General features: G+C 47.0%; 1 protein-coding gene across 1 annotated transcript; it reads right to left on the bottom strand.

Annotated features, from left to right (window-relative positions):
- Positions 1 to 22: 22 nt before the first annotated feature.
- On the bottom strand, positions 23 to 27,669 carry efnb2a (ephrin-B2a). Its single transcript, XM_069662985.1, has 6 exons — positions 27,614 to 27,669; positions 26,883 to 27,489; positions 17,281 to 17,564; positions 7,605 to 7,697; positions 6,627 to 6,737; positions 23 to 4,408 (listed from the first exon to the last, which is right to left on the bottom strand). The coding sequence occupies exons 2-6, from the start codon at positions 26,993 to 26,995 to the stop codon at positions 4,005 to 4,007; spliced, it is 1,005 nt and encodes a 334-aa protein (XP_069519086.1). The 5' UTR covers positions 26,996 to 27,489; positions 27,614 to 27,669; the 3' UTR covers positions 23 to 4,004.
- Positions 27,670 to 27,879: the final 210 nt, after the last annotated feature.

A 27,879-nucleotide genomic window follows, 5' to 3' on the forward strand; every position in this document is an offset into this window, starting at 1 on the left:
AGCAGCACAGGCAGACAGCGCGTCCATAGGAAAAACATTTTATTGAAAAACATTTTCAGTTTGTAACAGACTGGTGGAATGTGTGTCATTTATCCTCACTTTGAACTTGTTTTAAATTGTTGAATGTTAAAACCATTTTTCACAGCCTGGCCATCTCATACTGCGAGGGAGGGGAGAAAAGGGCTACAGCCACCCAGTAACCATGACATGACTAAAGAAAACCAGGGGAGACAAACAAACAATGCAAAGATAATACTGTGTTACTTAAAACTGGACTGAAATTAAATCATAAACAGAACAAAAAAAGAAAAAAGAAACTAATTCAATAAATATTTATGGTACACACTTATGGCACAAATATGCAGCAGTCGGTTTGGCAACTTTTCTCTCTTTTTTTTTTTAAACCAAATTACCATGGAAACAGTGCAAAAGGGGAGGGAGTGGGGAGGACACGGACTTTCCATCGAGCGCTAGCTAAAATACATAGCAAAAAATTCAAATTTTATACAAAACATCTTACTTTAAGAGTTTATAAAAAATGTTTTTATTGGGTTCTGGTCGATATTTACATAAGCTATTTACCAAAAAAGTAGTATGCTCTGTTTTTACTGAAGTGTATTCCATTTTTTCTGAACTTTTTTCCATTTACTTTCCTAAAAAGGTGAATAAGGCTATTGTAACAACCCAGGATCCATATACAATACAAACATTAATGTATTTACAGTTTCTTACCTACAGAAGTACGGTGCAAAATTACTGAGTCAAGTGACCAAGGGCTGACCATACGAGCAAGGCATTTTACAGTAGCCTGAGGTGCTTCTCCGAGCGCCTGCGCTAAGACTCTGGCAGCATCGCCGCCACATTTCAAAGAGCTTTGAACGAGCCGGGTCGATGATGGGAGAGCGTTAGTGGAGCGGCGGCTAAGAAAAGGACGTCAGATTAAAAGAAACTAATAAGATTGTCATATTCTGCCGCAGACAGACAGCAACTAAACAGCCATTTCTTTGTCGTATGTGTGTGTGTTTTCCTCTTCTCTTAAATACCTGTTCAGGTGTGATATATATGCTTTGAATGGTTTCATTTTTCACAGTTTACCTTTGTACTACGGCACATCGTTCAAACAGAAAAGGTTCAAATAATACTAGAAATAATGCAGGAAAGAAAGACTGAACAGCAGGCTTGTGTGACGTACTTTGCTAGTTTGTGTCATTAGTTTGTCGTTACATCTTTCAGTGGTTAAGAACACTTTCCATAGGTGTTTTTTTTTTCTCAGAATTGATTAAAAAAATAAATAAGAATTGCATATTTGCAGATTTTGTAGCCTCTTGGAGGCACAAACCTCAGATCATACAAGGCTTGGCTTTTCGGTGAAATTTGATGTTCTTTAAAAACAAATGACAAATGATGCTGACGATGGGCTGAAACATGCTCGGGGACAGCTTAAGTCACCTTTATGACCCGAAGCTTACGATAATAATGAATGTGAAGTCACTGAAACTTGCTCAACACACGCACACACACATGTACACACATGCACAGAGAACATGAAGGGTGTGTATGAGGAGAATCGGGGGCACTGGGTGTTCATGGGAGTTATCCTTTGGGAGATGCTACACTGAGTGAGTGTGGTAGACACAGCTACTCTGCCCTTTTATACACCAATGTGAGCTATTTGGGGTCCGATAACTGGACCCCCCCGGGGGCCGGGGCCCAGGCTACCCTAACCGAGCCCGAGTCTGTGGACGAGAGCTCGTGAAAATACAGGACTCAGCGGGTCGAGAGATATCAAATAATCAAAAACCTAGATTGCATAATGTGCACTTATACCATAATATATTAACATTACTTCTTCTTCCTCTCCGCCCCGCCTGACAACACCTGTGCTCTATGTGTCTATCATAAATAAATTCTGCTTTTTATTTGTATTTTTTCTTCTTGTAATGTCCTTTCTTTAAATGTACATCTATTTAGTAAAAAAAAAAGGAGTAAAATCAAAAACTCACAATATGGAAATGCTAATGGGAAACAGTGACAATGTAAGATGTCCCTGTGCTTTTTTTAAAACTAAGAATAGTCAACACGTTCTCACACACAGCTTGTCTCATATAGCGGCTTGGTCAGCGGCCCTACGCTTCAGCACATGAAGCTGTCGGTGCCTCATGAGCATCAGGTTTACAGGCTGCACGCTCATGCTAGCATTTATAAATGTGCAACGTCCTGTTTCAGACGGAGGTCAGGTCAGGGATAATAAATAAGCAACCTTCAGAATAAAGCTCGCTTAGAAATATTTAAAGTTTAGACTTTCAGACATGCAGCAATAATCACACACGGGTTAACGTGTGAAAGAGTTGCAGACTGGTTAGTTAAGGTGCCAAAACTCCGGTTAGTTGTGTAATTTATGGATTTGATGTAACTAACTTGACTGCCTTATTTTGATAGTCTAACTTTGGCTTATTTATTATTGCTTAATGAACCTCAGAGCTCTGCACATGCAAAGCCAATGCTAGCAGGGAGCCTATAGCTTCATATTTTGAAGCGTTAGGCCACAGACCAAGCTGCTGTGTTTGACAAGTTGGGAGTGGGAACAGGCTGAAACAGGAGAGCACCGATCACGCTGATTCTGGGCCCTCGGGGCACCCTTAATCATCATTGGACCCCTCGGGGTAAACATTACAGTACCTAGAGCTGTTTCAGCCAGCTACGCTAACCTCAACTAGATCTCGGGCCTCGTCTTCACCTGATGCGGCAGTAAGGCGAAAGGGATTTCATATTGCCCCTAAGACTTCCCCGTGTGGAAAGCTCCGGGTTCTAAAGAAGTTGAGGCGAGCCCTCGTGCTGCTAAACGTGACCGCATGCAGCCGCTGTCCCGTCGCTAGCTCTCACTGCGTCTCTCTCTGACCGCTGCAAAGAGTGGAGGTACCAGAATGGGGTTAAAAGTGCTGCTCTATGTATATGAAAGTCCTCCACTCTTCCCAGGAGCCACCTGGGCACACCTGACACGCACTCTGGTCCTTAGCATGAGGGCGCAAAATATAAAAAAATCCCCACTCCTTCCTTCACACTCTCTCGCCATTCCTGTCGAGTCACTCGACATGATGAAACATGTCACTAAAGGAAAAGAAAATCTGCGTTTGAACGACACCGAGATATGAAAATCAGATACGAGAAACAGAGACAAAAGAAAACCTTCAAGTAAAGTCTGAATGAAGTGATTTTCTGAGGATGAGGAGAAATGGTGCAATCCACATTGAAACCCAAACAGTTCACATTGAGACAGTGTGTCTGTGCGCGTGGGTGAATGTGTGTATATGTGATGGTGGGCATGTGGGTGGCAGGGTGAATGGGTGATCTCCGTGAGTCAGTCAGGAAAGTCCCAGAGAGGATCGCTGCGATAATCTCTCTCCTTTTTCCTCCTCCGCCTGCTAAATCCACGGAGTCTCTCAACAGTGGGCAGCCATTTTGTGAGTTCATGGTCAGCCGATATTCTCCTTTACCTGTCCTCCTCTCTCTTTTGTGTCTCTTTTGCTCTCTTTTTTCCAAGCGGTAGTCTCTCTTTCTTCCCCTCCTCTCATGCCAGGAAACCCTCACGTCCATACATCCATCTGTCCGATCCGAGTAAAAGCAAAACCACACTGTGCATCTGTCTAACTTTCCGATCCCACAATCCTTCGCTGGCTGCAGTGCACAAAACAAAACGGGGAGCAACATTTGGGAAAGAAGATCCTCCTCTGTATTCCCCAGAGAGCCCCAGAGCGCAGCGGCAGCAGCAGCAGCATACTCTCCGCCCTCCACCCATCCTATCCGCACCGACTGTAACCGAACCAGAGCGACAAGGTATCAGCAAACTTTGATAAAGAAAAATAGTGACAAACATCAGAGGAGAGGAGGAGGAGGAGTCGACAGAGTGAGAGAGAGAAAGAGCGAGAGTTTGCGGGCGTGCCGGCGGTGCCAGGCCAAATCAAAAACCCGCTCTGCCCGAGGATTGTTCCAGTAAAAGTTCCACGTCAGACTTTGTAGTAGATGTTGGCCGGGCTCTGAGGCGGCATCTCCTGCACTATGTAGACCGGGTGGCCGTAGTCGCCGCTGACCTTCTCGTAGTGCGGGCAGAAGACGCTGTCAGCAGTCCTGAGCGGGATGATGATGTCGCTGGGCTCCGAGCCGTTATTGTTCCCGCCACCGCTCCGTTTGGGCGTGGCCAGGGTGCTTAGAGACAGCGTGGCGGCGTGCTGCGGCGAGTGCTTGCGGTGCCGCCGCCGGTACTTGAGCAGCAGCAGGACCAGCATGATGATGATGATGATGAAGATGACGCTGCCCGAGGCGATGCCGACGAAGATGGCCACCTCCGAGCCGATGACGCTGGACGACTTCCCCCCGTTGTCGTTCTGGTTGCTTTCTCTGTGCGCTTCACCTGAGAGACGGAGGGAAACGCAGGTGAGTCACATGTCACAATGAGCTCTGCTTCACTTACATCTACGAGTCGAGCTCTAATTATACAAGAGGAACCAGTAATTACATCATCAAACGCAGATTTAGCTCCCAACAAACTAATTTGTGTGACATACCATCCAATTACATCTGAAGGCAAATCACTTTATAGCTTTCCCGAAAGGCTACGCTGACAGGTGAAGAACGGGGACGTTGTTTCAGCAAAGTTCTACTATAGTGATGAGCTGTGTGTCTTCAAAACAATATGTGATGTTTGCATGTATCTGCTGCTCAGAGAGCAGAGAGAACAGCTCATTATTTCTTTAATTATGTTTATTTTTTATTCTAAAAACCTGATTCGAAGGTACGATGTGTGCAGACGTCGCCAAACCCAATTGACGCCTACCTCACAGACGGGTGGGACACGATATTCGTCCCAATGGGGACAACATCAACAGTTTTTGGACAATCTTTCTTTGAAGAAATTCATGCCGTTGTACTACTCACTCCTCTGTGTCAGGAATAAAAACGAGTTTGAGAAAATCTCCGATCGCTGCCAATCGTTGTGTGAAGTTGGCGTGAATTTGGTGAATTTTTTTTCAAAGCTGCAGAATGTGATTCTGATGCAGCCCCCGCAAGTCTGACATCAGGAAGGTGTGGGGTCTCAAATCCCAAAAAACACTTTGGTTGAAGCTTTCTGACGCCTTCAAAGAAAGGGAAGGAATGGAAGCAGAAGCAGGGTGTGCTTTTTTTTATTATAGCTTTGTGTCTTTTCCTGCCTTCCACCTTTTTATTCTGCACAATCTTTTCATCATGTCAGCGTGCAGGGAGGAGGCCGGCAGCACAGCAGCTGAGGGTGAAGCCTGCCTATAGAAAGCTTTTGTGTAAAGGTCACATTCGATCGGTTGGCTATTCAAATTCAGCCGGTGAAGACTGCAACCTTGAAAGTAGGGCGAGAGCAGCCTGATAGGAGGTACAATGGCTGGGGCAGATACAGGCGAGCGGCACTTAGATAAATTGCAATTTGAAAGACAAAAAAGTAACTTCATTTTCTGACTAACAGCCCCGCAGGGAGGGGAAACACGAAAGAAATATTTGATGTCATGTGAGACATGAATTATGAAAGGCAAGCTGTGCTATGACTCCCAGCGATAGACGTTCTGGTTCGCGTCCAACACTCAGGGGCCGCTGTGCTGTGTTCTCCCCGGGACAGGATTGCGGGATTATTGTGTCTCCCTGTCTGCCGCTGCTCTCCTGAGGGCCTGAGAGTGCTTTTCTGTGGTCGGGGGAGTGGATGGAGGATGGCAGGCGGCGAAAAGGGAGGACCCTTCCCATGTTCTACACGGGGATTACAGAGCCTCAGACGCTCTGCCCGTAGCTCTCGGCCCATATGCTCCTGCTAGCGGCCGGGATGGAGGGATGAGTGGAGGAAAAGATGCAGATGTCTGCAGAGTATGGATTTAACCCTTTGAAGCTCCCAGAGGAGGTCGTCGCCGTTTTTTTTTAAAAGATCCTGTTTAATTTAATCTACAAAAGTTTCACGATGAGCCAGTGAAGGCAGTCTGGTTTGTTTTGCAGCGTTCAGAGTGGGCGGGGCGGCAGGTTTGCAAACTGAAAGTGTGAGGTGAGGCCACACCTTTAATAAACCATCGGGGTAAGGACGGCGAGGTCGGCTTGTTTTTGTTCCTGGGCTCTTCCTGTTTCTTTTCTTGCTGCGGAAATTGCCGGTCTGACTTTCTTCTGGGGAGTTTTTTTTTAACGGCAATATAATATGAGAGATAAGAGCGGGCTGCGTGTCTGTCTGAGTTGTGATTCTGTGCAGAAACAAGTGTGCGTCTGTGCCGAGAACAGGTCGTTAAAAAAAGATGGCAGACAGCGATCAGATCATTTTCCTGAAAATGTCACTTAAGCGGCGGGTTGAGGCTGGAAGGGGGCCAGCGTGGAGTTACCTTATAAGTCCTTAAGAGGCCGGAGATGCCTATCAGCTTTATGGGCAACATTCAATTACTGGCTGATGAATCACTGACCTTTCTTTCCTTCACTTTCACACACACACCTCGGTGACTCTCCCAAACACACACGCTTTGCTATCAGCTCTTAGCTGGACGAACAATCGTCCCCCAAAATGCCAGATTGTTTCTATAAATCCTCCAGTCAATGACCGCTTTCTCTGGGTTTAAACCAGGCAAAGGTGATCTCACCTGGCTTCTCCAGCACGTCATTGGGGTTGTAGGTGTCCTTGTCTTCTGGGTGCTTGGGAGGGTAGGGTACTCTGGTGGGGTTGTCTTTGGGTGAAATAGGATCAGAGGGATCTGAAAAGAAGCAGAGATGATGCACGAGGATTAATGTGAGTTCGTGCTGGTGCTTCATGTCTTTTACATCGTCTGGGGTCTGAATGATTGATAGGTACAAACGTTTTGGAACAGCTCTTGTTTCTGGTTGGTTTGAAATGTTCTGTTGTTTCTTCTAGGCCGAGCCGTCACACTAAATGGTGGAGTAATTCAGCGAGCAGCTGCTGTCATAATCACAGCTATTCTCAGGATGAACGTCAGGCTCACACGTAATAAAAGCACGCTTTATAAATCCCCTGGTCTGTTAAACAGTCCTCTCAACACTACAGCTGATTTTCACTGCTTTTAACTCACATCCAGACTCCTCCAGCACATGTTTGTTTTCTCCTCAGAGTGCAGCAGCTCCCAATAATTCCCCCTGACCTTCAGCGATACGAAACCGAGCTGGAGACGGTGCTGACGAGAGGGCAAACTGCAGGAAATTACCTCTCTGGGTGGTGGCAGGGCAGCTGATTTATGACTAATTATTGCTGTAATTAAGAACCGGTCTGATCTGTCTGCTGTGACTCATGACAAATATGTGTTTGTGTGCATCTGAACCAGCTATCTATGTGTAGAAAGCCGGCTAGTTAAAGTGTACAACAGCAGATGCTTGTGGTGCATGTGTGCGTGCAAGCATACTCGATGTGTGTGTGTGAGTGTGTGTGTTTCAGCGCATTAGGACTTCCGCTAGATTACATCTCCTGCCCCCTCGCAGCCCCAGGTGTCATGGAGACGATGGAGCCGTTTGCTGCACAGCCTCCTATGACCTTATTAGGGCATTTTCAGACGCTCACACAGCGTTCCGCTCGTGCCTGCAGGCGCCCGGTGCCACAATAATATACTTACTTTGTCCCACTTTCATGATTATCTTCATGGACTTGGTCTTGCACACGCCTCCCTCCTGGTTGTCGATGCCCTCCATGGTGCCGTTAGATGTAGCTGCAGCAGAAACACACAGAGCAGCACGGTTAGGGTTTGATGTCACTGTTTAAGAGGCCTTTGTATCTTTATCTAATATCTGTTCTTAGATTGTAAATTGATGAATGAAATTCAATGCACATAATGTCGGAGCCAGAAAGAAAGACATGGCCGTTCCAGATGTCTCTGAATTCCAGTAGTTTCAGTGTGAAGCTTATCTCGGAAAACAGCCAGTTCCCAAAGACAACAGAGGCAGCGAACGCCTCCCGCTGAGGAGCAATATGAGTCATCCCCCCTTTAATAAAATCACAATTCACCTGCTCATCACCTCAGACTCTGCTCTCAGGCGGAATATTTCACATCCCCAAAGTCAATTAGGCTGAGTAATTGTGACTGTAATATCTCTAACTGTGCTGATGGGCCTCGTCAAGGAGGCAGTTAAGGGCGGTGAGGAGAGTGGGGGGGGGAGAAAATGAAGGAGGGAGACAGGACTGCAAAGACAGCGGCCATCTTGGCAAGAAATTTGGTGGCTTATCCTGCATTAGCAGAAACAACACTCGAGAGAGGGGGAGCCAGTTATTTAAGAAAACACTTTTAAAAAAGCCAAACTGAAGAAGAAAGAGAGATCTGCTGCGTGAAACATCAAAAACATCCAGCATGTAAACATGAAAGAGGAGAAATTGTAAAAAGAAATATGGGGCACTTCTCCAGGAGAGGCAGTGAAATGAAGTGAACAGAGGGAGGTGATAAATACCTGGATGGCCCTCAGATAAAACAAGCTGAAAGGATCTAAAAACCTCGTTTAACCACCGCAGAAACAGAAGCGAAATGCTAAACGCTGTGTTTAAGGGACAGCTGCAGATGTTGCAGGAATCTGGAGGGGCGGTGCAGGACGGCCCGCGCGTGAGGGGGAACAAAACGCGCATGTGAGCAGGTACAGGGAGGGGCGGTTAAAAATGTAAGCTGCATGTTGGAGGAGGGAAGTTTCAGGAACATGAAGGCCATGTTCCTGAAACTAACATCTTAATGCAATAATATAAAACCTTTACATCGTTTCTATTATAATAGGCTGGAGTATAACCATGCACATATAGCAGCATATTTATCTGTGCTGCCCCCGGAGGCTCCTGTGCAGAACTGCAGCTAGCTTAGATCATGAGTTGTGACAGGGAACAGGCAGGAGGCGAGGGAGGGGAGAACAGGGGGAGGGGGGGTGGTAGGGCTTGTGGTTTATCAGGTCAGTAACACAGAGGCTAACGAGCTGCCGGGGCTTAGCGGCTTGGCTTCCCGCCAGTGCGCAGTGGCCCGCATTCACAGTGACTGCCCCCACCGCTCTGACCCCCCTCTCATCCACCTCCCCTCTGCTTCCTCTCTCTCCTCCTCCCTTCAACAACACCCCATCCTCCCCAGTTTCCTCCTCTTCCCACCTTGCAGCCACCACCTTCTCCTTCTATATCCCCCCTCGTCGTCCCCCGTCGCCCATCCCCGCTGCACCCAAACGTGTTCCCATCATCTGCGGGGGGATTGAAAGGCAGGTGCTTCTCTGAGGAGGAAATAGGTTTGAGAAATGAAGCTGTTCCACTTCCTCCTCCTCCTCCTCCTTGTTGTCCCTTCTCTCTTTTTTCTTCCCTTTCCGCCCTCCCAGCCACCAATCATTTTGATCCGAATCCCCTCGCTGCAATAAGACGGTGATGGGAGCGGACACAAAGAGCATGTTAACAAGGCCTCCTTCCCTCCCTCCCTCCTCGCCTCCTCTCTCCCCCGTCTCCCTCTCTCGCTGACCTATGGCTCTTCAGCGGAGCCCGAAAAGCACATTACAGACAAAGCTCCTTAAAGGCTTGTGCTCCTGTGTGTGTGTGCGTGCATGTTTGTGTGTTCATTTCATAAACCTGTTAGCACAACACTCATGAATTTTACAATCCTGCACCACGTCGCTAACCACCTTAGCATTGTTTACTTTGAAGCGATTAGCTCGACGGTGTGTGTGTTTGTGCAGTTGTGTTTGGGTGCATGCCCGCTCCAAACCGCTTGTGCCTGCGGGGTCAGAGGTCACAGCGTCTCAAGGGTAGTGAGCTGCACAGAAGGTGTATTTAGGCCACTTGTGTCCCCTCCTCTCTTTGTTCTCTCCTCCTTCTCTTTGCTCTATTAAATCATTTAACACATCAACGCAGAAGTTAGAAAAACACAAACGTCGCCAAGACTGCCAAAAATTGGCTGCAACTTTTAATAGAAAAAAAAATATCCTTCAATCTGGAGCCATCTTAAACTTTAAATCTTCCCCTTTAAATGCAGAGTAAAGCGCTCTCTATGCCAGAGCTGCAGTCCAGAGAAGCCTGACTTGGATTTAAACAGAATGTGATTGTTGAGTCGGCTGAATGACTTGGCCCTCCTCAGACGAGGCCCAGGCCGGACCGGCTGACAGACGAGCTGGCTAGAGTTAACCAGCTAATCCCTAATGCTGGAGGGGGGGACATGTTGGAAGGTAGGGGGGAGAGGGATGGACCTGCTTCATACAAGATCCTCAGAAATATCGCTGGTATTACAACGGCCAGACAAGACTTAAGACAAGGAGGGAGGAGGGAAAACGGGGAGAGGCACGGGGGGAGGACGAGAAGGAAAAAGGAGAAAAAGAAGTGGACCCGCTGCTTCAGCGTGTGTGACCGAATTCTGCAGGGGAACAAAACGTGAAGAGAAAAAGGGACGATCCCGACTACACTTCAAAAACAAAGGAAGAAGGAAAAGTGGGAAATGTTACTTAAAATAAGAGAAATGATCCGCCGACAGAGCAGGAAAAATGTCTTTTTAAAAACAAGTACAAATATCTTTATATATGTTTTAAAACTAATGCAAAGAAAAGATTTAAGATGAAAAAGTGCGTCCAACACTGCGGTCGTTAGAAAGAGAAAAACGAGGCACTCTTCTAGCAAAAAGCTTTTCTTCATTTGGCTGTTAAAAACAAGCTGAGTAACAGCCCACGCGTCGCTGCAGAAACAGCCTTCTTTAGAGTGTTTATTGTTCTGAATAAGGCTCTGTGCGCTGCAGGATAAAACTATAGAGTGATTAAAATATGCAATCCTGATTTAATGTGAGAAATGAAGCTCACACACACTTAAATCTTGCATTCAAGGCAGATATCATCTTAGCGATCGAACAGAAATGCACGAGACTTTAAATGACTTCACTTTGCACTGCATTTCATCGTTGCTTTCAAACACACACACACACACACACACACACACACACACACACGCAATAACACATGAATGCAAAAACAGGCTCGGCAACAGGAGAAAAAAGGTCATCAGGAGAAATCACTCACTGCCTGTGACAAAGTACCGCTCGAGACCAAACTGACAGCTTGAGTGGCTCTGAAACAATCCTGCACACACACACACGCACACACGTAGTCTCAAACAAATGGTAAGAGTGTGTGAAAGAAGGGTCCTTTACTTTGAAAATGTGTGTGTGTGTGTGTGTGTGTGTGTGTGTGTGCTCCTGCTTTACTTAATTTAGTTTATCGAATCAAGAGAAGAAAAACATCACATAATAAGAGAGTCAGTCGTGAGCCTGTGCTAACATTTAGAGCTAGCATGTGTAACTTAACCGTCAGCAACATTCAAAGCAGTTCATAGCATTATCGTTTTGTCATTTTGATAAGATGTGAGCTTTAGTTTCATGAGCAGGAACACTTTACGTCCAGTCTTTGTGATTTCATATCTGATCACTTTCACCAGCTCACATAACTCTGAAAGCTGCTCCGCTCAAATTGCCAAATTCTGTGGGTATAATTAATACACAATGCACCGCCGAAAGACAAAGCTGGGCCGCTCATAAATAGTGGAAGCGAGCAGCATGGCAGCGAGGAGCCGAAGAGGCATCTCAGAAAGACAGAGAGAGATTTACAGGAAGCGCTGACGGAGGGAACGAGGACAGAAAGAGAGAAAGAGGAGGCAGCTATGATCTAAACGCAGAGCGTAATTACCGTCCATCAGGTTGCTGTGGAGCGTGAAGCCATCATCACAGCGCCGGGTTATGAGCTAGTTAAGACCCGTCAGCAGCGAGTGCACTAATCGGCCGTGGCAGGAGGCGCCTTCGTGCTCGGGGACCCAGGTGACCCTCGGAACGAGGCCGGGGCAGAGCCGGGTCACCCTGAATACGCAAACCCGACAAATGGCGACCGCAACAACCGACCAATCACTGCTGCTGTCTCAATGCAGAAGCAGAAATAATTCAACAATCGATTGATGTGTAGTTTAGGTTGCTAGTTTGACTGAGATTTGGGGTAAAAATCAGCTTGTTTTTCCACGAGTGACTAACATGATGATAGTGACAGCAACAATCTAACACAAAGAACATGGATGTTACTGGGGTGAATATTTTGCAACTTCCTGTAAACGTCTCCCTACAAAGTCTCTCCTTTGCCTCCAGATCTTACAAAATGCTGCAGCTCAGCTCCAGAAATACGATCACCTATTTTAGTTCTCTACATTTACCACTTGTGTCCTTTAGAATTCATTTTAAATCAAGCATAACGTGTAAATATGAAGGCGATATATCTCTTTAATGTACTGACAGAGCTGAAACGTTTGTGCAGAAATAAAGCTGCTTTACGTTCTTTCATTTCAAGTATTCCTTCAGACTTTTGTCTTGCATTACTTTGCTTTTACATATTTGCTCTTTGTTTATTTGTGTTAACATTCACATTTACAGTAATTGGCCTTGCAGCTGTTGCATTGCTAACTGACACTCCCATTGCTTTGCCTTCTTTTATGCATGCTGCGCTTTGTAATGTTTCTGCAAAGTGCTTTATAAATAAAGTTTTTCTGATTATAAAGCAGACAAAAATCTGAAAGTGCATTTTAAATTGATGTCACATCACTCAGAGGAATTTCCCCCTGGCAGCTCACGTTGGATTCACACGTCCGTCAGAGAGGAGCGACGGGACTGTTTTCTGTTGTGACGGGGTAGAAAGGTGATTAAAGTCTTGATGAAATGTCTCTCTTCACGTCTGCGCTGACTGTAAATTCAGACTCGTCCTTCTTCTGCCCTCTTTAGCTCATCTCCCTGCCCCCGTTCCGTTTAGCTCGATTTCCCCCCCCTCTCTGTATTTAGCTCTCTTTCCTTTGCCCTCCCTCGCTCTCTTTCTCTGACGTCACTCTTTCTGCCCCCTTTCCCTCCTCATTCATCTCTCTCTCTCTCCCTCTTTAGATCATGTAATCATCTAGCTCGCTAGTTTCTCGGCTGCAGGCCATGCTGCCGCAAACAATCACATCAAACTCATCTGCTCTCAACTGGAGCAGCATTGTGCGCCGCCACTTTAAAAAGGGCACAGGAACACAAACACACACACACACACACACACACACACACACACACACATGTTCACGCACATGTTCACGCACAAATACACAAACACGCCCACTTATGAGTGCAGGGAAATCTACAGATGTAACGCACGCAAGCAAACACACTCACGCACACATGTAAGAGTATATGGAACATACAGGAAACAGATCCGGCCGCCTGTCAGCCTTCAAAATAAGAGCGCAGGATGAGACAGTCAAAGCGGAGGCCTGATGATGCTACAGTTGTTTGAAGGAGGGGCTTCTGAGTTAAGGGGGGTCAAGCCTTCCCATCTAATCTAGGTCTACGGCTGGCACAATACCCAACACAAGGCAGCACTAATCCAATCGGTGGAGACTCTGATGGGCAGCATTGATGTGCAGGCCTCGGCAATTGTGAGAAGAAATGGAGGATTAAACGGCGGTTAATTAATTACGTATCGAGTGCTCACTCCAAAAGACTAATGAAACCCTCGCGGTGAGTTCTCTGAGGCCGTGTCACACTCCGATGGAGCTTTGCCGCTCGAGGGAAGGCGGGGTCAAACACACACGCACGCTAACAGAGAACAACAGGATGTTTTCATGCAGAGGTACAAAGGCAAATCAAGCTTTCTCCTTCTTACATTTTCAAAGCAGGCTCCCTGTTTCAGCTTTAATGCATTCGAGGGGATTTATTTGGCATCATTGCACGCTGCCTTCTTAACATGACTGATTTCGGCCTAAATGGATGGGACACTTAAGTAACAGACTTAACAAAAATGACGTGTAAGGATGAAGAAGACAGGTGAGGGAGAGTTCAAAGCAGAGAAGAGGCGTCTAGTGAATGTGCTGTCTGTGAGCGACGGGGAGTAGCCACGTGGATGAAAGTGAAGCAGCCAACATGGCCGACGACGTCAGAGCAGCAAGATATTCCACATCCAACTGATTTACAAATATATTATACCTTTCATTCTGTTGTTTTCATGATTTTAAGTTGGAATGTTTAAGTTTAAATATGAGGTTAGCTTCAGTTAGCTTAGCACAGAAACAGCCTGTAGAAATGGGACACGTCTTACTTTATATTTTGTGAGCATCTATACTTTTACTTGAACAAAGAATCCGTGTACTTCTGCCACCTCTGAGTATTTCTGTATTAATTCTCATACTTTTTACGCCCACAAGCAAAGATTGACACTCTCTCCACCACTGCACATAAAAACATGAACGTGACTCCACCCACGTACACCTCTGTGTGTTTCTCTCATTCTGTCACTGATGTTTGTGTTTGTGCTTTCCTTCCTGTGTTTACCCATGCAAACCTGGAGCTTCTCCAAGCGGGCCGCTTCAAAATAAAACAGGGCAACAGCACTAAGTACACAACGCAGTGCCACAATGCAGCTGCAGTGGGCTGTTAAAGCTGCAGAACTGGGGGCCAGAGCTAGCCAAGGAGAGGCAATTAACAGCAAAAACGTGACACGCTCCAGTGGAGGAACAGCTCCCTCTCTCCCCTCTTTAGGCTACGCATTAGCATTTTGGGGAGCAGTGGAGGGAGGCGGGATAGCGGCGGCGGCGGCACGGGGAGTGGGGGATGTCGGTGGATAGAGGGAATTTGCAGAAAGTGCAAAATTGGATTTTCCAACCCCTCTTTTTAAAGTTCTGAATTGAACTTTCCCACAGCTCGCTCTGTTCCAACTTGTCGACTCGGCAGGCTGATGAAGAGGAGGGCTTTTAGCGCACGGTGGTGGGAAATTGAATATTCTCGTCTGCTCAGGCTTTGATAGAGAGCCACGAGGAGAAATACATTTTACAGACAGATAGATGGATGCAGCCCCGGCCTCCTGAGGGACAATGTGTGTGAGAGTGTGTGTGTGTGTGTGTGTGCGCGTGTTTGTCCTCACATGACTATAGCTGCCTCTCTCTCTTCATACCGCCTCTACTCGTACGTACCTGTGAGTGTCTACGCTGCCCTCTCTCATCGATACAAGCCTTTTAAATACATTTTAATTATAATGACATCACTATAAGCAAAGACACCAATGTGTGCTCAGACGGAGTTCAAAGGGTTAATCGGATTGTTCTCCTCGGGTTCTGATGCAGCACCTAGTGATCACATTGAGCGGCAGGACTCGGGCAGAGCGCTGGGAGACGGCGATAAGTAAACACCAGCATCGGCTCATCAATAATTAACTGCAGCGTTTGGGTGGAGGGAGCCGAGGAGGAGGCGAGGCGGGGGTGCTGGTGTCTGCGTCTCCTCAGTCAGAAGCCTTTGTAGTCCTTGAACACACACTCACAGAGACCACATCTGATGCTGTGCTCCGCTGCTGTGGGCGTGGAGGCTCATGCGGGCTGCACAGGTGGATTCATGAGCATCCAGCCCCGTCAGGTGTTTATGTTTACTTTATTTGCTATGGATACAAACGAAGCCAATTTTTTAAGAGCCTACCAGCGCATACATTGGTGTTTCTGCCTCTCGTGATGGGTCGAGTAAAAAACTGCCCCCCTGTGGTCTACCTTCAAAGGGTTAATAAAGTTACCTGTGTAAGAAAGCAGCCTGCCGGGCACTTTGGTAACATTGGTGCTCAATTCAAATAAAAAGGGACGATTTTCATTCCAGGACATATTATTATCAGTCCTAAAAATAAGATCAGTGGAGTTCAGAGCCACTGTCTCATATTTTACCTGCTGTATTTGCTGTGATGTACTCTATTTGCCTAAATACATGTCTCACCTGCACGACCACTTAAGCACCTGTTAGACTTTCACACAGCGGGACATGCCCTGCCATGCAAATATCCTGCAGCTACGACACATTAGTGACAGTGAAGCCACTGTTACTGTTTGGTTTTAAAGTACCTGAAGCCGAGCTCAATGAGCATATTGTGTCAGTGAACCTGTTTTCCTGAAACAGCTGCTTGACAGATCTCTCTGCAGGACCTCTGAGCTCCACAGAGCTCAGAATAATATTTAAATCTGTCTGCAGGAGGACGTTTAAAGCGTACTGTGCAGCAAGGTGCACATTTGTTTTGCAAAATTCTACTTCCTCTACCTCAGTGGAGTGTTTGGTTTAGAATCAGTATGTCCTGCTCCTCTCTCCTCCTCTCCTTTCTCTCCTTTCTTCCCTGTCCTCTCCTCAGTCAGAAATATGGCCCTCCACTCTGTGTGACAGCTCACAGATGGCTGTGGCAGAGCCTCACAGATGGTCCTATCTGCAGCGCACCCCCCATCAGCGCCACACAGATGGTTCAGTCCACCTCCCGTGTTTTCAAACCAGGGGGCCGTCGCTAAACCCCATCACAACTTCCTCCCAGGACGCCGCATGTACATCACAGGGAATCAGTAAAGCGGAGAGGCCACACCTTCACCGTGAGACAGGATGCTGAGTCATTGCTCGCCAAAACAATGAAAAGTGACTGTGAGCAGCTGAGAGTCTCAGAGCCAGAGACCCTGAACGTTTGCTGTGCTTCAATCAAAGAAGTGTGTTTGTGATGGATGATGAGGTTTCAGAGGCTGCTTTACGATTCCATCTCGCACTTTGCTGTAAGCAGACGGGGTCTTTAAACTTCACAAAGTTATCCCACAACTTTGACTCGATTTGAGCTTCTCCTCTCCTCATTTGGATCTTGCTAGATGCTTAATTTATACATGAAGCAAATCCCATATGCAGAATCTCTGAGAACACTCCAGATTCCTGTGAATGGACTCGTAGCAAAACCTCAAATGAATCTGAATTATTTACTCATATATCTGTAGAATCTGGAGGAGAACTCATCCTCTGCTTAACCTCAGTTTGTGCTTTTCAAGGGAAAGTTTTCTACCAAAGACGCGATGTTAAAGGTTTAAAAGTTTTAGAACTGCTTCACCCAGCAGCCGTTTAACAGGCTGATCAAACACGCCTGATCAAAGTGCGTCCACTCAAAGTTCTGGTTTTTGCCGGCTCAGGTTGTTGATCTAAAAACATGCACTTAGGTGCTCGTACTTTGATCTGCACATTTGCCCCCAGGATGACATTTGCAGCCATTATAGCCGTCATGTGGCTGCAGGCTGAAGCTAACTTTTGTTCCTATTATTCATTTAGAGCCCTAAATATGTCACAAACATGGCCGCAGTTGAAAAATACCAGAATTAGCCTTCAAGGAAAAAGCACAACAAATCTGACCCTGAAATTTGACGCATGTCAGCAACAGCTGCTTCTTAAACCTGCCTGACTGTTTAAAAGGCTGCTTTTCCCCTTAAATTATGCAAGGCCTAATTTATTATCCCTTCAGGGAGAGACGTGTACTTACAGATGATGTAGTAGTCTTTCCCTCTGAAGAACTCCAGGCCCCACAGATTGGGGCTGAACTCCTGAAACTTGAGGGTGAATTTGACGTCCTGGTCGGGCTTCACGCAGTTGAGGAGCGGCGTGTCGGCCTTGGTGATGGTGCAGCTCTCCAGCTGCTCCCTGGGCACCATGTACACCTTGTAATACTCCACACCATCAACCACCCCGCCGTCCACGCGGGGGCACACAATGTCCAACTTATCCCCGATCTGGGGGTACAATACCACGCCTTGGCCTGGCACGAATCTGAAAGGAGACGCAGGGAGAGACAGATATGAGTTAGCTGCAGAAAACTGATGAGCAGTCATTCATTATGCATCTCGGATTGGAGTGTTTGCCATCGAGCTCTCCATATCTTGCAAAAAAATAGAAGTCGGCTTAATTATTGATGTGGTAATTACTGATTGTGTTCATTAATTTTAGATGATAGCGGGTAATGGCGGAATGTGTGATGTGTGTGATGAACGCGTGCGTGTGGTGCAAAGTGACCCCCGTATCTGAGGATGAAATCACAGAGCTTCTCTCCAGCTTTGTGGCAGCGACGCAAAGGGAGAATAATTAACGGGATAAATGAGGAGAAGGCGGCGTGCTTCCCGGGTGCGAGAGAAATGGCAGAACAACGCTGGCATACAAAACAGAAAATTAAAAAACAATAATAAAAGCATGAGCGACGACAGGAAGAGCCGCAGAAACACGGGGAGCTGGAGGGGATTTGTCAGCCAGTAGAATTTCCCTAAATTCTTCCCAAAAGTAAAATAATGTTGCCGTTTAGTCTCCAAGTGGTGCGAGCCCCTGCAGCGCTCCTGTGATTGCACATGCTGGCTCGCACACATTCACAGCTGAAGCATGAGTTGGAGGTGTAACCTCGTATTTATCAGATAAATGAATTTGCCTCACGCTTGCATACTATTTGAAATGTTAACCGTGGAAGCCCAGCAGGCGCCGGAGCAAACAGCACGTTTTGTCTTCCCTATGCACGCCTGCATCCGTCTATATAAGCATGTAAACAGTATTCACAAGTAGTTACTGTAATGTCTGATCAGGTGCGGTGACCTTTGACCCTTTTTTCCTGGAAGAAAGCACAGGAGCGTCTCAGATCAGCTCTCCACAGAAGCACTGAGACAGAAACGGCTCTCTCGTCCCGCTCACAGTGACGACTGAACGCAGCGTAAAGCTTTCACTGTGTTTTTTCCTCCTGACTACAAAGACAGCCACCGCAGGGCAGCAGGGGAGCCTGCACACAGGGGACCGGTGGCAAGGCACAGTCGATTCATAATTAACAAAGAGCTCTAAATGAAATAGCGGGGGGAAAAATTCAACGCATAATCAGTTTTATATATATAAACACAGCGGCTGCTCGCTCTCACAGAAACAGTATTTCTCCTCCTTCCTCTCCTCGTCTCTGTCACACACTCTCTGTCTCTCAAACGTACAGAAACAGACACATACATTATTTCTCCTTCCTCCTCTAACAGCATGCATCATCTTCGCCGCTTCCGGCATGAGCACGTGCACAAGAGAGCACACACATCCACACACACATAGACACAAACACACACACACACATGCACACGTAGCAGCTAACTAGGCCGAGCGAATATTTCTTCCTCCCCCTGAGGACACACTCAGCGGCCGTACAGTGTGTCCAGTGACACAGGCGGAGAGAGACGGAGAGAGAGAGAGAGGGAGAGAGAGAGAGAGGGAGGGAGGGGAAGGGGATGTATGTCTATGCATTGCAGCGTATCACATCTGTGTGTTTGTGTGTAGGAAGGGGGGTGACTGTGGTGCTGTATGTGTATGCATTGACCTTGTGTGTATGTCAGAGCGTGGTTGGAAGGATCCACTCATGCGTGGATGTGGTGGGCATGTGTGTTTACACAGGGGTGAAAGCAGGCAGGCATGCATGTGCTTATTCTACACATCTGTGTGTGTTGGTGTCGCGGAGGTCATCGTGGACATTGTTATCTAAAGAGGTAAATGTAGAGATGCTTTAGTAGATGTAGAAGCGCCTCCAAGGTCCCAGTGTACGGCTTTGTGCCGTCCCATCATGCTCAACGATGTCGATCAAAGTTAACGACTGTGTGGTCTTTTGTTCTTCCTTCTGTCCTCTTAAAACTGACACCAGTTCTATGTTTGTGCGACAGGTTTGAAGCTAAAGTCAGGAGAGGTTTAGCATGAGTTAGCATTACGGCTAAGACAATAGAGGAAGCGTTAGCCTCTGTCTAAATATAGAAAATGCTGTAGGTACCTGTGCTGTAGGTATGCAAAAGTAGGCTTCTTTACATGCACACAAATTATAGTCGTTACAACCTTTAGCTTTAGAAGTGCTGACCTGTGCATGTTTGTAGCCTGTCTGTTGCCCTTTTATAGGCCTACCTGTCTGTCCACTGAGCTAAGCTAATTACACCTGTTTCTAGCTGTGCACTTAATAAAGACGACACCTGTCTGACAGTTTGATCAATTAGCGTGTCAGAGCTCTGTTAGCATGAATGCTATCGCTAAAGGAAGTAGGCAAATAGCAGGAGATCCAACACGACAACACGAAGCTTACACACATAGACACACACACACACACACACGCTCGCACGTACACACAGATATGCCAGAGCTCAATGATATTGTCTCCTAACATTTCCTCCTCTCTTTCTGTGTGAGGGTGTGTGCGCCTGTTCCGTGTGTCTCTCCTCACAGTAGATGAGATTTGGTATCATAATGGCTGCATTCTGCTCTTTCTCCGTCTTTACAATTCAAAAAATGAGATCTGCCTCAGCCAGGGGCAGAAGAAAACCAGACACACACACACTCTCCATTTCACTCTTGTATTGGAGCCAGCTGATTTACAGCAAAGTGGTGTATAATGAAAGCATTCAATAAATAGTGACAGAGGAGATAAAACTGTGGTTTCAATGTGGGTTTAACGACGAGCTGCCAAGAGGCTGATTGAGGGTAAATATGAGTTATTCTGGATCGTCTCTTGGAAAAATCACAAAAGGCGGGAGAAGGGCGAGGAGGACGAGACCAGAAAGTCAAGTTGGAGACTAATTCATTTGTTGTGCGCTGGACCTCCTGCGAGCTGCGTTACGAGACGAGTAAATGTGTGTGTCGGACACCACACACCTGGAACAGTGCTTACACACAGGCGGAGGATGCAGCTCCTACACAGACAGAGAGGATGAATAAAGGGACACATGGAGGGAGGGGCGGACAACAAATAAAAGCTCGCCCCGCCGTCTCATGATTGTAAATGCGTTTGACCTCCATCCTCCTCCACCGGGCCCCCCACCCTGCTTTAAGGCACACTTGGCCCTTCACCCCTCCTCTACTCTTCTTCAAAATAAAAGCCCCCTTCTTTAGGAAGACTCCCCGCACCATAAATATTCCTGCAGCACAGAGCGGAGAGCAGTTTATCACCGCGGCCTGCTGCTCGTCTGGACATTAAAAGCATCAAAGTGTCTTTAATCAGGATGAACGAGTGATGTCAGGACACAGACAGAGAAAGATATGAGTTACATTAAGTCTTTTTAAAGCTTCGGTATCGATTCATTAAATATGTTTAACCTTTTAACGCCCTCTGTTCAGCTGATGGGACGAGAGCAGAGCGGAGAACATGCACAGATCACTGTTGGTGATATTAAAGGTTGCATGCACATGAAACAGGACTGTATATTGAAGCTATTGTGTTTGAAAAAGTCAAATATCTGCTGTAAAGACCAACAAACCCTGACAAATATATAACCTGATTCTCTTTGTGAATATGTGTAACCGTAAAGTGTAAATATTTAGCGTGTAACTGTCGACAAAACACACATCTGTCACAGACAGCTGATTTATGAACATGCACGACATTAAAAGAATCATATGTGACTTTGTGAGCCTTTAACAAAATTAGTTTATGTAATATTTAGGAGAAAAAAAGATGTCAAACTCTTTGTAATGAAGCGTAGAGATAAGCTAGAGTCGATTGATCCATAAATTTAATCTATTTTATTGATTGTAAATTGAATCTTTGTTGTCTGAAAGAAGATATTTACAGAGTTTCTGACGTGTCACGCACAGTTGTCTTTCCCCACTCGAGGCCGACGCCACAGGAGGAAAGACAGCGGCACAGATAAGGTAGCTCTCCTCCTCTTCCTCCTCTCATCACTGTTTATCCCTCTGCTAAACAAACGCAGCTAAAGTGCCGACGACAGCCGGAGAAGGGTTTCAAACAGGACGGAGCTGTCGGCCCTATCTGCCGGCCGCGTGCCTCTCAGCTCGGAGCACGCTGTCGGGCCATTTGGCGGAGGGTGAGACCAGCCACAGGTGCTGCACTCTCTCCTCACAGTCTCCGTCAGAGTTACACGTAAATAAAAAAAAGGCTTTTATGATACGAAGAAGATGAGACGGCGAAATCAGACAGCTGCAATTTCCAGCTAACAAAAGACCTTCGGAGCTTTTCTCAGAAAAGGATTTAAAGCAGTGACTTCTGTCTGCGACTGCTCTTTAGGGCTGCTCAGTGCTTTCAGGGTGGAACATCACTTTGACTGGTCTTTGTGAAATGTGGACTTGTTAATGTTTGGTTTAATCGAAGCAGCTGCAGGTGAAATTAAGTTCCTCACATGTGACAAAGTGCTGATTCAGGCGCACAGGTGGGTGACACTCGGGTGACTCCTGCAGACCTGAAAGTTTACTGGGTGACATCTGTTTCTCTCGTTTATCTTCTAACCAGCTTTCTTCACCTTTAAGTTTGGTGTCTCTCTTAGTGTGTGTGTGTGTGTGTGTGTGTGTGTTAATGTGTTTGGGGGAGGAGAGAGGAAACGTTTGGGGCAAAAGGAGCCAAAGGAGGAGGAGGAGGAGTGGGGACCTACTTCCTGAGAGGTTACGACCGCTGCATCTGTCGCCAGTAAAAAAACAAAGTATGTTAAATCTCTCCAGCCTTCTACCGTCTATTCCTCCCTGCACATCTCATCCCCTCTTTCTATTAAACCCTCTGGATTGTTGGATTTTTGTGTGACACAACAGAAACCCCCGGTGGCCGCCCGGGTGTAATCCCCCCCTGTCCGAGTCGGCCCTGTTCTCTTCCTGTGGCCCTGAAGTTATAGGAGCACAAAGTGAGACGAGGGGAGGGCGAATATTTACTGCAGATCAAGAGCAACTGTTTGACTCTGAATCCCAGCTGCAATGCAAGGATTCATTAAGGCGGCAGACAAAGAGGCCAAGCCGAGGCATAGTGAGGGTTAATCCACCCGCAATTCTTCGCAGCGCCCCGGCTTTCGCCCTCTGTCGGTCGAGGGGACGGAGGTCTTTACGCCGAGTGTCACCCTATCCCCCCTCTCGTCCTCTCCGGTTCTGTCTGCCTCCAGCCCACCTTTCATCCAGTAATCCAGGCCTGTGGGATCTGAGCTGGCCTAGACATAATTACCCTCCTTGCCCCAAGGGGCCCCGCCGCTTTCTTCTCTCCCTCTCTGATTCATTTCTGTCGCTTTTTTCCCTATTCTTTCGCTCCCACACAATCTTAATCATCAACTTTTCTCTTGGCTGTAATCATTAAAAAGGCACGTCAACCTCCATAACCCCGGCAGGGTGAAGTCGCAGACGAACATGGCAGGATTTCACTTTCTACCTCGCTGTCGGTCGATGTAACTAAATTAAAACAACTGATCTTTCTCTCTCTCTCTCGGCTGAAGAAAAGAAAAGAAAGAAAGGAAAATTAGAGGCTCTGCAGGGGGTTCAGGAAAAGGAGGGATAGCTGGAGGAAGAGGGGAGGGCATCGTTACAGCACAAGGCCTCGTCAGTCATTCATGATGGACCTGCATCTCTATGCCCGCCCCCCACCCTCCTCCACATCCTTCTCTCTCTCTCTAACCCCCCCTACATTCACAAAAGGACCCACAGAGGTGCCCCCGTCACTGCCCGGTCACAAAGGGTCTTTGGGCTTCTATGTAATCTCTTAATGAACTGCAGTGGAAGAGAGGCAGCGCTCCTTTTACATAAACCATGTAAAGCAGGCCTCTCTTTTGTTTCTCCCTCCCAACTACAAAATGGATTACCAGAAGAAGGAGGTGTGTGTGGTGTGATGTGTGTGTGGTGTGATGTGTGTGTGTGTGTGTGTGTGTGTGTGTGTGTGTGTGTGTGTGTGTGTGTGTGTGTGTGTGGGGAGACAGGGGGGAGGAAGGAGAGCGAGGTGGTGGGGTCATTCTCTTGTTTTTTTCTTCCGAGGTTCATGCATAAGGGCAGTAAAGTAGTAAAGCGCAAACAACAATGAGGTTTAATCGACACAGCCGTGGGCCCTGCGCGGGGATTTTTTCTTTTTTAGATGCACACACACTTAGCACGCACACACACACACACACACACTCTGAGTGTTTCTTTATCCTCTCCCCCGGCCTACACACACAAAGGCATTAGACTGGCCCGCAGCCTTCACATTTCTAACATTCATCCTTCCTTGAATAGTCAAAGAAGAGGACGAACACAAACTAACAGAGAGACGCAGACGCAGGGACGACTCGGGCTGTGGAGCATATTGCTGACCTGCTGAATAAAGATATTCACGCTTTGGGGTTCTCTCTTTGCAAGCGAGGAGGAATAACTGGCTGGCACACACACACACACACACACACACACACACACTCACACACAGGCAGGGGGACTGTCAACAAGCTGTGAAAAGGGATAATAAAAGTTTGTGTGTCGCCTTTTCTGTCCACGCTCAGAGGAAAGTTATTTATCAGACAGGAGGAACATTTTCCATCCGGGTCTCACCGCTCGTCATCAACATCTCAGCTTGGAAAATTAACAAAGACGGCTCCAAGTTAGAGGACTTCATGTGAGAAAGTATTTTCAAGTTTGTATGAAAGATTTATTTCAGACACAACTTCAACTACAAACTGAAGTTATTGTTCTTGCTCGGCTTGTATAAAAAGAGGCGAGCGAGGGGCACAAAGGGGGTTTTTACCTGCAAAGAAAGAGGCGTCTGGTCACACAATGATATCACTCTCTAACCTTTTACCTCTGAACTTCTCACCCAGACTGAACGCAAAGAATGCACACATGCACAATGCTAATTCCGCCGGAATGCCCGCTGCATTTGTGGCAGCCTGAGGCCTATATTTGCTCCGAGGGGACGCACTTCTTTCTCCTTTCTTTGTTTCTTCCCCCAAAATCCAAACTGACACGCCAGGCGAAATGACATACTAATTTGCGAGGGCTGCAGCTCCAAAATGGAGGAGGTTTCATGCTCTGGCTCTGTGAGAAAGGTATTTTAAAAGGCACAAAATGACTTGTTGGGCTGATCCTTATATAGAAGGAAAGCTCTGCCTGGAAGCAAACTGAACTATGTCTATACATAGATTACATTTCGAAAAAATATTCCCAGCAGTGTTTATGTTTGCTGTGATCTGCCACTTTGCATTTGCTCAGGGCTAAAAAATCTCTCTGCACATCAGACTCAAGCAAAGGTTTCCTGCTCAAAACATTTTGGCCTTGTTTTGTCTTCACGCTCTCCTCTGAGGCCAAATGCTCATCAAATGGCTCTGAATACGCTGCGGCATTAACATATCAACTCACAACATAGCGGCTATATGTGACACGGTGGCATTTGGGCAGAAATATAGGCGTTCTAAGTTCCACCTCAGCCTAAATGAACATTTAAAGTGCCTTTTTGCAGCATTAGTGAGGTAAAATCAGAACTGAGGGCGTCATTAGGCGCACACTCGGCACACAGATGGCCGTGGCAGTCAAGAGGCTAGAAGGCCGAGCGTGCTGCGTAAAGAAACTGGGCTCTGTCCTGCACTCAAGGCAGCAAATCCTCCTTCCACATCTACTGAATTACATGGCACAACAGACAAACAATGCCGGAGCGCGCACGGTTACGCACACCACAAGTTAACGTTCATTTCCAGCAGCTATAACCTACAACAATAGACACCTGTTAGACCATCATAACGTCTCCATTGTGTGTATTTCACGGAGGAAAACCCGGAGACAGAGAGGGGCTTTCTGCCTGTACAAGAGCCAAAAGCGGAATTATTGAGCGAGTTGGAGTTTGGCCGTGACGAAACGGCCACAAAGAGGGGCGCCCCCCGCCGGGCTGAGACCAGGGGTGTAGAGGAGGAGAAAGACACCTTTTTATCTGCAGAAAAGGAGTTTAACCGCCTTTCTTGGCCTGTAGGAATACTCAAAGGGCAAATGGAGGGTGTGGATGATTTTGAAAGGGATGCAGAGATACCACAACAGGCAGGAAAGAGAGAAAAACATCTTCGAGGGGCCTGTTTGAGCGCCTGGTTTCCTCATAATCACCCACCGGCGATCAGAGCTAACGCACTGTTCTGAAAGAACAAACACACTGATATCTACATCCGAATGATCCGAACGTATCGTGCTCCTCTGCTGTTACGCTGCTACATTCAGGAGCAAGGCACGACTGGAGAGAAGCGGTTTAATTCAAAGTTTTCATCTCGTCAACCATAATTGCAGCATAATCCGCCCTAAAATGCGCTCATTGTTTACTCAATTATTTAATTATTTGCACACAGAGTGCTGGAGAGCACAGCAGAGCATCAGAGGCCCGGTGCAGGAGCGTCCCAGCAGCAGCTCCGTGAAGCCTCCGCCTCGTCATGTTTCCATTTTCTCTTCAATTCCTCTCATTAATATTACCGTCAGAACGGAGGATAAAAATAACATCCAATAATATTTGATCTTGCGCAAACACAACAGTGAGGGAATAAAGAGGAATGTTAATGAGCTCAAAGCGGCTTCAAAGGTCTGCTATTTTTACCGGACCTGTTACAGCCCGGTGCGATTTATTTGACGCCCGGTCCAACTTATTATTGAGCGGGGAGGCGAAGCGTGGAGTTACCTTCGGCGCATCACAACAATCAGCCACATATCTGAAAACTACAAAAAAATATACCATAAATAACATATAAGAAAAAAATATCCCAAACTACTGTTCTGTCTCCTCGTGAGGCGGGCTGAGTGGCACCATAACGCACGGCCGAGCGGGCCCTCGCCGTCCACTGCGCGGACATATTCCCCAACGGCGACACACACAAACACTACATCTGTCTTTTTCAGCAGTAAAACAGAGAGTGGAGATAACGTTTAATTTATCTTGACAGACGTGTGGATGATGGCTTTATCATGTTAGGTCATTATTATCCTATGTGGTCACTTCTCAGGATAAAAACTCAGTCCACGTATTGTGTGTGTGCGAAGCTGCAGAGCGGGCAGAAACTGATGAAGGATTTTAAAAATGTTCTCTTGGAAATTCGGCCTATAGATGACCAACAAAGCTGTGTTAATTTTGACCAGAAGAGAAGCGAAGATAATTTTAAATCCTAAAACACGCCACTCTAACAACTCTTTGTTCCACTATATGTATGCTGAATTCAAGAGTTGTTGCTAAAAAAGCGCAATAATGTTAGCTCTTGTTATTATACGCATTTCAGCTAAAGGTGGCGAGCAAGCCAACATAAAAGTGCCCGATTTTTCAACGGAGTCTGGCATGAAATCGCCTCCACACGGGAGAGCGTATACGGCGCTACGGGGGCCAGTAATCAGCGCGGCTTGTGCTCCACTTACTTGGTATTTGTTGTGTTCCAGTAGATGGACTCCAGGATGAGCGCCCGGCACAGGTCCACTTTGAAGGCAATAAACAAAACTCCAAAATAATATCTCCACATCGAGTCCCCCATGGTTTAGCCTGCGCGCCTCCGGGTCGGTGCACAATCCTTCTCCAAAAAACAAAAACAAAATATGTCCACCAAAAATAGAGGACAAACGCTCCGCGGAATCTCTTCACCTTATATCCTGATCCAGAGGGGATGCGCACGGACCACAAACCCCGATCAGACGCACACGAGCGTCTCCAGAAGAGAAACCTGCTCCAAAAACCAAGGGCGCACGGCAGCAGTTCATTCAGCAGACAGTGCGTTAATATTCTCCCGTGTTCAGAGCGCAGGATTCACCCGCTGTTATACATCCCTCAGAGAGAAAAAAGTGGCGGTGTCCGCTGCGGAGCGGGCGGCAGATGGAAATCAATACAAATATAAATCCCCCTGCGTGATAGTCCAGCAGTGCAGCCAAAATCCAGAGCAGCAGCAGCAGCAGCAGCAGCAGAGACAAGGACAGAGATGGCTGGTGGTGGGATGGTGAGATATTCCCCTTTCAGCTGGTGGAGAGCAACAAACTGTGGGTGACAGCAGCAGCAAAATGAGAAGGGCGAAACAATGAGGTCGGATGGTCAAAATCAAGAAAATGACAAAATATGAGAATGAAAGAAATCAAAGGAGCTGGAATGGAAGTTCTCATACTAGTAGAGATCCCCAAAACAATGCACGCGCTGCGGCTGGCTCCTGCAGATCCGTCCCGCACACAGCGTGTAGGGATGATGCCTCAACGCTGCTCCGAAACCTGGATGGAAAGTAACTGCAAGGGACCGCGACTGGGAATCCTATTTGGTGGAGCTGGTTTTGCCCAGGCCCCGCCCCCGGCCGCAGCTCATTGGTCCCTCGGCGGGGAAGTCAGTAGGAGATCTGCTGTCACTCAAGGAGGGCAACTGGTTCAACGGTGACTCGTG

Source organism: Semicossyphus pulcher, unplaced genomic scaffold (assembly GCF_022749685.1).
Source record: "Semicossyphus pulcher isolate SPU_LCO1_2020_fin unplaced genomic scaffold, fSemPul1.0.p SCAF_15, whole genome shotgun sequence".
NCBI classification, from domain to species: domain Eukaryota; kingdom Metazoa; phylum Chordata; class Actinopteri; order Labriformes; family Labridae; genus Semicossyphus; species Semicossyphus pulcher.

Coding starts and splice junctions, on each gene's coding strand:
- efnb2a (XM_069662985.1), bottom strand. CDS start 26,995: ATGGGGGACTCGATGTGGAGATATTATTTTGGAGTTTTGTTTATTGCC. Junction 17,565..26,882: donor TGGAACACAACAAATACCAA/GTAAGTGGAGCA, acceptor GTCTCCTTTCAG/ATTCGTGCCAGGCCAAGGCG. Junction 7,698..17,280: donor GAAAGACTACTACATCATCT/GTAAGTACACGT, acceptor TTTCTGCTGCAG/CTACATCTAACGGCACCATG.